The 10139-nt window shown below is 30.3% G+C and overlaps 1 protein-coding gene across 1 annotated transcript; it reads left to right on the top strand.

Annotated features, from left to right (window-relative positions):
• Window positions 1-1428: 1428 nt before the first annotated feature.
• On the top strand, window positions 1429-2771 carry B0T23DRAFT_311825 (uncharacterized protein; the record flags this gene model as incomplete). Its single annotated transcript, XM_062834656.1, has 2 exons — window positions 1429-1461; window positions 1542-2771. 2 exons carry the CDS (start codon window positions 1429-1431, stop codon window positions 2769-2771), a joined length of 1263 nt encoding a protein of 420 aa, XP_062695302.1.
• Window positions 2772-10139: the final 7368 nt, after the last annotated feature.

Raw genomic sequence — 10139 nt, 5'->3', positions numbered from 1 at the left:
TTACTTACTACGGCACACGCCCATACCGGATACCTGGACTTGCGAAACCCGGTTAGGTGTTCGACCACCACGCACTTGCTTCTTGATGGCCGCCAAAAGCAACAGACAGACCTAAAACCTTTGCATCTCTGCACGGCCTGATGAACAGTTTTCGCGAGTCCACAACCTATACGGCTTTAGACACATATTCCTGATCTCGAGTTATGCTTCCCGTGCTGTGGCTTGCTTGCTCAGCTTGGCCGAAACAGTTGTGGTCGGTGTAACACACGGGCAAGAGGGGCTGCGTGAGAAATCCAGCGAGCTTATGGCTTCGCTTGATGGTCGAAAGGGCTGAGCAGAGTCACAAACTCAATTTCCATGCCGCATTCTGCTATATTTTTCGGGGTTCTCCTCCACACTTCCAACAATCGATATTGACGAATCGTCACATGAGGTGCTGCTCGGATCGGCATTCATGTCCCAGTGCTACCTACGACCTGCACCTCCTTGTTAGAAATCCGCGAATTTTACCGATCTCACCACTCACCAACGCAAACAACAAAGGCCTCTCAACGATTGGACCTTCCATGAATTACCATGTGAACTCCGGGAAAGGAAGAAGTGGATTGAAAACTGGCAGGTCACATCTTCAGATGAGATGAAAGATATCGTGGCGTCACGGCGATTACTCCTGATCTCTTTGTCTAGATTTCTCCACTTCAAACGCGTTGCCATCCCGATGTTTCAGGGAACCCCTTGCGCCTAGATTCACAAATGCTGGTCACCAACAGGCGCCTTGTCGTTTCAAAACGTGACTTTGACGCAGCCAATTTGGCGCCAAAAGTGCTCCATCAGCACAGCAGCCTCAAGAGCCAAAAGAAAAGAGAGAGACGTACAAGAGCTAGGAAAGCTAACGGATACCTCCGGCTGCGAGAAACACCATACTATGTACATATTAAACAACAAAGCTGTATTGGGATTACATATTGAGCAGTATAAAACCCACACTAATTGCCCAGAAAGTCGTACCGTGCAGACAGATTTCAGTTCCATGGCTTACGCTACTTGGCGAGCTTGGACATTGAAGCCGGAGGCAGGTGCTCCTGGCGACTGGCTCGGTGCCGACGGAGGTACCCCGCTGGAACGCAAGCCACACTTGCTCCCTCGTTGGAGCTTTCAGCCTTATGGCGGGTGTACCTACCCCAGGTTAACTCCACCAAAGGCTGCAGTCGGACATCATTCTTGACCTGTCAATCAACGCCATCCATATCTGATGCCGTGCTACACCAAGCCGTGATTGTACCCCGTAGCTAAGTCCAAGCCAGAATTATCCCCATTTACCACCATCGTTGTATCCGCTTCACATTTATACAACATCGCGTACCGAAGCTCGAATATCCAGTCTCTCGGACCACGACCTACCGCTGACTCGGCCTGCCTCAACTCGCAATGGAGCAAGCCAAAGCTCTCAACGCCCTCGAGGTTGGTTCATCACCCCTCCCGCTTGAGAGTGGTCACATCAGCATTGGAGAGTCTCACCTAACACAGTTTGCTTATTCCAGCCGTTCATCGTGCTCTCTAAATCTGCCACCTCCCCGCGCGCTGCGGCAGATCTCGTGACCCGCGCAACCTCCGCCCCCAACACCTTCATCTTCACCGAACTTCTCCAGACACCTCAAATTCAGTCCCTGGAATACTCCCACGAGTTCTCCTCCTACCTCACGCTTCTACAGATTTTCAGCCATGGAACTTACGCGGACTACACTGCCAACGCCTCGGCGCTTCCTGCCCTCAACGACGATCAGAAGCTGAAGCTGCGCCAGCTCTCCCTCCTCACACTGGTAGCCAATGACGGTAGCAACGGCCCTCTCGATTACGACGACGCAATGCAGCGAGAAAAGAAACAGGCACAACCGCCAAACCAAAGCTATGCCTCCCTGACCCGCCGTCTGGAGCTCTCCAACGCGCGAGAGCTGGAAGAGCTGGTGATCAGCGCCATCTACGCCGGTCTCATTGAAGGGCAGCTAGACCCAGCGAACGAGATGGTACAAATTAATAGCGTGGCCGCTTTGCGGGACGTTCCCGCGCGGGGCGTGAGCGGCTTGCTCTCGAGCTTGCAGGGCTGGGCGGGTCGGTGCCAGGCGACGCTGCAGGAGCTGGAAGCGACGATGGCCAACTTGCGGGATGAGGCGGACAGGCGGGCGACCGAGGAACAAGAGTGGAACAACAAGATGTCGCAGTTGTTGGAAGATGAACAGAAGGGTGCGGTACCGTCCTCTTCTTCGTCCTCTTTGCCCTTCTCTTGGTTCAACAACACGCGCGGCGGCGGTGGTGGTGGTGATGGTCCCGGTGCAGGTGCAGGTGGTAGCTTTCGTGGTAGCGGCTACTCTCGCGGTGGTGGCTTGTCCCAGGGGTACCGGTCATCTCAAAGAGGAAACCACCAGCAGCACCAGAATCAATCACGTCAGCAGCAAAACCACCATCACCATCACCAAAGCAATCAGAGCGGAACGAACAGCTTGCTGACGAGTGGTGGTGGCAGTTATCTCAGCTTTAGAGAGGGGCCATCAGCAGTATCGCCCTCACCAGCGGCGGGGTTGATGGGTTCCTCGGCCTCATTTGCGGCCCTGGGGGGTATGGAGACGGGCTCTGGCTCAGGCTCGGGGCCTCTTGGAAAGCGAGGAAGCGGCGATATGGATGACTCGGAAGAGGATATCGATGATGACACGATGGATCTGGATGACGAGGGTGATGAGACCAAGAGAGGCAGCAAGCGGAAGTTGACCGCCTAGGAGATTAAATTTCCCAAGCACATCAGGAGAAATCACAGAGCGCCAGGTGCTGGTTGTTGTTTCTGTTATATTGACATGCAAGTCTGAGATCATGGATGGTCTTCAAAGAAAACCAGGTACTTGTTGGAGAGGGGTCCAGGTTCCTGTCGGGTCTCCAACTCTGCTCTACAGAGTTGGCGACAAAACCACCGGACACGATAAAACCCAAACGGACAGCAAAAACGACCCATATCCAATAGGCATTTAATTTAGGAATTAATTACACAACCACCACTTAGCTAAAACTTATAAAAATTTGTAAGTAGGTTAATAAGTAATTGATTAACCTTCGTATATTTTTCATTTTTCAAAATAGTTATTTTTAAGAGTTTAATTATATTTCTTATAAAGAGGTAAAAAGTAGTAGTTTTTAAGAAAAATTATATATAATTCCTATATATGTGTATCTCTATAGAAATAAGTTTTCATTATATTTATAGAGTATACTAACTTCCAGACTATAGAAAGTACTAGGATTAGTATATTTAGTAATTTTTAATAAATTTTCTAAAACCGAAATATTTATATTATAACATTCTTAAGTAAAAAATATATTAATATAATACTTAAGCATAGTATTATAGGTACGTACTAACGTATAATAATATAATTTATTTAATTAAGAAGAGAGATATATATAAATATATAATATATTTAAAAAAAAACTAATATCCTTAGAAAAGAATTTTTTACTAAAGTAAAATAATTTAAAATTAATTTAAAATGGATTATTATTTATTATATTACAAAAGTAACCTAATAGACTTATTACTTAATTAATATAATTAATTCTTATAGGAGTAGGTAGATTAATAATCCTTTAAAGTAGTATCTTTTTATTTTATCCCTTATTTTCTAGCTAATAAATTCTATTAATAGTAATATAATATCAATTTAAATACTTTATTCAAGTTTGTATTTACCTTTATTATTATTTAATAATTTAAGAAGTATATTATAGAAAATAATAAGAACTATAACTTACTTTAAATTAAAATAATAATAAAAAGATTAAATATAAAAGATATAGTAAAATTAAAATATATTTAAATTATACTCTATTTAATAGATATATAATTATAATAAGAGTAAAAATAGATTTAATTAGATTTTATTTACCCTATACTAGAATACTTACTATTATTACTACTATAAAGAAAAGAAGAAATATTATTTTAAAGAAAAGAAAAAATATTATCTTTAATTGGATTTTACCTACCCTGTATTAGAATACTTACTACTATTACTACTTTAAAAGAAAGAAGAAATATTATTTTAAAGAAAGAAGAAATACTATTTTAAAAAAAAGAAGAAATATTAATTTAAAATAAAGAAGAAATACTACTTTTAACCGCCTTTTACTTACTTTGTACTAGAATATTTATTATTATTATTACCTTAAAGAAAAGAAGAAATACTACTTTAAAGAAAAGAAGAAATACTACCTTTAACTACTTTTTATCTACCCTGCACTAGGTACTATAGCCGGGTTCACTTTAGTAGTCGTAAATCGATTTTTAAAATTTCTTATACTAAATAATTTCGTGGGAATTAAAAAGTTCTAATTTAGTCCGTCTACCCGTACTTTCCCTAAATTCGAGGTTGGAGGGTATATAAGAAGGAAGGTAAGAGCGACCAGTTAGAGTAAAAGCGACCGGCTATATATAAGATTATTTAATAGGGTTTATTTAAGGAGTTATATATTTATAGCCGGATTTGCAACTAACTACGTATAAAGTCACTTAGTAGAGTCCATTTAAAGGGTAATATACTTGTAATTAAATATAGGGTTACTTAATTATATTTTTTTAGAAGGTAATATATTTATAATTAGGTATAAAGTTATTTAATAATATTCTTTTAGAGGGTAATATATTTATAGTTAAATATAAGGTCGTTTAATAATATTCTTTTAGAAGGTAATATATTTATAGTTAGGTATAAAGTCGCTTAATAATATTCTTTTAAAGGGTAATACGCTTATAGCTAGGTATAGGGTTATTTAATAATATTCTTTTAGAGAGTAATACGCCTATAGTTAAATATAGGATCGTTTAATAATATTCTTTTAAAGGGTAATATACTTATAATTAAATTTATAATTGTATATAAAGGTTATATAATAAATAATATACTTATAAAGATATATAATAAGGTTTAATTTTATAGGAAGGATATTAAAATTTTTATTTTAATACCTTTCCGTAGTATATTTTTCTTAAATAATTTTAATTAGGTATAATAGTATATTTAATAATTATAGAAATTAAAGTACAAACCGGCTTATAATTAGGCTCCTAATTAATACTAAATACTAAGAGAATATTATAAAGTTTCCTTATTATTTGAAAAATTAATTAAAATTAAAAAATTATAATATAATACTATTACCTTAAATCTGTCCTTTAAATAGTATTTAAGAAGATCCTTTAAAATAAACCTTATTTATATAATAGTAATATTTAATTAGAATTGTCGATAGGTTATATAGGTATTGGTTTGAATAGTGAGATTTATTTGCAATTGTAATTTAGGGATATTTAGGAATATAAATATTTAGTAATAAGAGGTGAAAGTTTTAATTTATTAGAAATTAATTTTTACGAAAGTATTTATTAAGGATATTTTATTAATAAAGAGTAAAAAAATAAATTTCTTAAATATTTAAATTATATTTTAAGAATTATAGAAAGGTTGGATAAATTTATTAGCCTATCGATTTAGAGCGTAGTTAATAGTTATATTAATTATTTAGGGGAAATAATACTATTTAAAGAAAATAGTAACCTATAAAGGAAGTTTTAGTTCTAATTCAATATAGTAGTATATAGCGTTGTAGTTCCCTACGGTCTACCGGGGTATTAGTACTATATATATTACGAACCCCCTTAGCCCCTTTTAAATTTATTTAATTAATATTTAAGAAGAACCGTTTTAATATTAAGGAGCACCCTATAAATATTAGTAATTTATTTAAGTAATAGGATTATTTGGGTAGTAGGATTATTAAGTATTTTAATTATCCTAGGCCTAGCTTTACTAATGAGCTAGCTAGAATTAGAATAATTAATTAATTTAGGGACTTTTAACTAATTTAAATCTAATTTAATCGACGGGCTAAGTAGGAAGTAAAGAAGTTAAAGGTCTAAATAATAGGCTAGGCATTTAATTACTTATATAAATTTACTTTGTTACTTTAGGGGGCCTTCGGGCTTTTGAGAATAAATTTAATTTTTATTTCTTAGGTCTTTCTAATTTCTATTCTTTTAAGGGTTAATTAATATAAATTTATTTTATTATTTTAAGGGGCCTTCGGGCTTTCTAGAATAAATTTAACTTTTATTTTTCAAATTTTTCTAATTTTTATTCCTTTAGGGGTTGGTTCTTTATTAGTATTTTAAGTTTTAGCTCGTAAGAAATTTTTATTAAGATAAAATAGTAGTTTCTTTAAATAAAATATATATTCTAATTATTATATTTTTATTTAAGAAATTCCGAATTACGTAGGCTTCCCTACGTTATTAGGCTGGCAATTTACAAGTTACTATTTAAAGACGTGTAAAGCGCCTACCTAATAGTGTAGGGAAGTTTAAGTTAATTTAGAATTTAATAGTTCTATCTAACTTTTTAAAATTATAATACTTCTTTTCTTTTTTTAGGGAAAAGAAGCTGTTTTCTCAATGTATTTATTTCTTTTATTTATTGTTTTTTAAAGTGTTTTTTTCTAGTTTCTATTTTTAAATTTATTATTATTATTATTATTATTATTATATTATTATATTATTATTATTATTATTATTATTATTATTATTATTATTATTATTATTATTATTATTATTATTATTATTATTATTTTTGTTTTTGTTCTTGTTTCTATTCTTGTTTTTATTTTTATTATTATTTTTATTATTATTTTTGTTTTTATTCTTATTTCTATTCTTATTTTTATTATTATTATTATATTATTATTATTATTATTATTATTATTATTATTATTATTATTATTATTATTCTAATTCTAATTTTATTCTATCTTTATTACCTTAGTTAATTACCCTATTTAGTCTACTCTATTTATTCTATTAGTATTTAATCCACCAAATTAATAAGTATAATAGATTCTCCTTTATTAGAATCCTTACTACGATTCTTATTATTACTTCTACTCTCTTCTTTACCTTCGTCTCTACCCTCTTCCTTATTATTTCCCCTACTTTCTTCTCTAATTCTCTTCCTTTTTTTCCCTTAACTATATAGTAAATTAAGTAGTATATAATTGGGTTTTGGCTGTTCTAAGCTACTATAGTTATATTCTTCTATATTTTAAGTATTTAGAGAAAATTTAATTTTATCCTTACTATTTTCTCTACTATCTCTACTATTATTATTTTTATTATTTCTATTAAAATCTTCTTTTAAAGAGTAATAGCTAATAAAATTACTAAGTAGTTTTAACAAAAACGTTAGAATATTAATGCGCTTTTAAATATTAATAAAAAATAATTTCTCTTCATTAATATTCTTAAAATTAAGAACCTTATATTTGAAGTTTAAGGGTATCCAACTTAAATTATAATTTGTTACTTCGTAAAATTATTAGAATATTAATTATTATAATTGTTTGAAGGGCCTTATTATTCTATTTTTCTTTTTTATTCGGTAGATATTGTATTTTGTAATTTTGTTTTTTAATTTGTTTATAATTCCCTATTCTTAAATTCGGAATTGCTTCTTATAATCTTTTACTACTTACTTTTCCTCTTCTTTTTCATTTATACGCTATATATCAATAAGAGACGTACTATTAATCCGTATACTTAATAGTTTGATTTTTCTTCGAGTAGATATTTTTTTAATTTAATTATTAAAATAGTTATTCTTATTATCCGCGAATTTATTAATAAAGGTCTTATAAGAAGTAGTTTTATAAAGACGAACTTTTATATTAATTAATTTTATTATAAGACTTTTAATTAATTAATTAGATTTTTCTAATATCTTCATAATTTAAGGAGTAATACTTTTCAATAGTCTAATAGTCTCTATAACTTTAATTTAGTATTTTAGATTAAATTTTATTATTTAAAGCTACTAAGGAGTAAATTCGTTTACTAAATTTTATTAAAATTTATTAATAACCAGCTTAGGGTTGTAAAATTATATTTTAGACTTTTTAAAGCTATTTAAAATATATAAGCTAGTAAATGTACTATTGAATATGCGCTAAGAGTCTAATTAGTATAAGATTTAAGAAAAAAAAAAAAAAGAAAAAAAAAAAAAACTTATACTAAAATTTCGTATAAAATTATAATAATTAAACTATAAATTTCCACTTTAAAAATAGTCTTGCAATACTTTCTAATATAAGTGTTTAAAATATTAGAAAATACCTATATTTATAAGTTATAAAAAATATAAAGAATATAAAGGAAGAAAGATAATAATAATATTAAATTTTTTATAATAATTATATACCTTTTAATTATAGTAGTTTAAAAAAGAATTAAGTAAAAGAAGGCAATATTTTTTACTACTTAATGATTTGGGGTGGTACATGGGAACATATGCATTGGTTTTCAGCAGTGATTTTTTTCAAAAATTTTCAAAGTATACAGGATCAGGGAAGTACTTTCTAGATTAAGCAAACCTGGACAGTTAGTGTGGAAAAAGAATGGAAAAAGAAGGAGATCGAATATGAGGAAATAGGATGGGAGATTAATAGAATATTAACCCTTCGTTAAGTTGAATAATTAGTTTCTATTTTTTAGCGATTCTTAATTATATAAGATTAGTTTTTGATAGTCGTTGATTATTTGTCTTTATTTATTTAGTATATTAAGTAATCCTTTATCCTTCTTAGGGAAATGTTTATTCGTATTCCTATTTATATCTAAAAGAAAAATATAGAAAGATCCGATAGTTACCCTCGTTTTCTAGCGAAAATTAAATATTAAGTTATTTAATAAATGTATGACTCTAATAAGTCGTATCTAGTTTAATACCTCCTATCTCGACTATTTAAAAAGATTTGAAAATTATTTACTATTCTACTTAATTAAATAGTTAAGAACTACAGTCCTTATATATTATATTAATTGTAGTAGTATTAGTATTATTATTATAGTTTTTTCGTTATTTTAAATTAGTAATAAGGATAAAATAAATATTAAAACTCTACATTAAATTAATTAAAACGAATATAGAGAATTTATAATTTCCTATCCTCGTTAAAGTTTGTCCGATATTTATTAATAATATTTAATTAATTATTACGAAAAGGTTTGAATAGCCTTATTTCAAAAAAGAATAAAGATCCTTAGCACCGAATGCTTACTATAGTCCGGGGCCTTCGATAGTAGCTAATATATAGTTATATTAATAGCTATACTATAATTAACAATAATATAATTAATTAGTAATTATCCGATTATTATTCGGATATAACGTTGGAATATAAATAATAATATAATTAATTAATAAGAAAGATATATAAATGAATATCTAAACGATAATAATTGAACGTAAATAAATATAAATAATAAATAAATTGTTAAATAATAGTAATTTAATTATATAACCCGATAAATAAATAAATATTTAATTAATAGTACTTGAATAATAATAAGAATAAATAATTAATAAATTATTTGAATAGTAGTTTAATTAAAAGATTATTTAAGAATAATAAGTAACGAAAGAATCTGTCGATAATTAGGGTAGGTATTAATATTAGGTCTTTAAGGACCGCTATTTTTAAATTAATAGTATATAGTCCTTACTTAAACGTAGAAAAATTAGACGGTCCTTAGACCCTTTTTTTCAAAAGTTTGTAATTAATTCTTTGAAGGGAAGGGTATTAATTATTATTTCTAAATTCCTCCTTTATAAAATATATCGACTATTATTATTAATAGACTTTTAGGATTATAATTATTATTATTATTATATTTTAGAAAACCGAGAGGAGGTAATTAATTACTATAAGTCCTTATTAGAAGGGCTTTAACAACAATATTACTAATATAAATAGGAATTACCTCTTACAAATACTAATAATAAAGTAATAAAAGGAAAAAATAGAGAATAAGAACCGAAGAAATTCCTTTTATTTAGGAAAAGAAAGAGAAAAAGAATATTAGAAGGATAAGAAAAGAACACTAATAAGAGATCTCTAATTAGAAAAAGTATATAAATATTTTATTAGAAGAGAAATAGTTAAAAGAGGAATAAAGATCCTTAACCAAGAAAAAGAAAAGAAAGGAAAATAGGACGAAAGAAAAAAATAAAAATAAATATATAAAATAGTATAAATAATACTAATAGGATTTA

The sequence above is a fragment of the Neurospora hispaniola genome (genome assembly GCF_033458365.1).
Source record: "Neurospora hispaniola strain FGSC 10403 chromosome Unknown B0T23scaffold_2, whole genome shotgun sequence".
NCBI classification, from domain to species: domain Eukaryota; kingdom Fungi; phylum Ascomycota; class Sordariomycetes; order Sordariales; family Sordariaceae; genus Neurospora; species Neurospora hispaniola.
The sequence above is the reverse complement of the archived record's forward strand: the minus strand, read 5'-3'. Positions and strand labels throughout refer to the sequence as shown.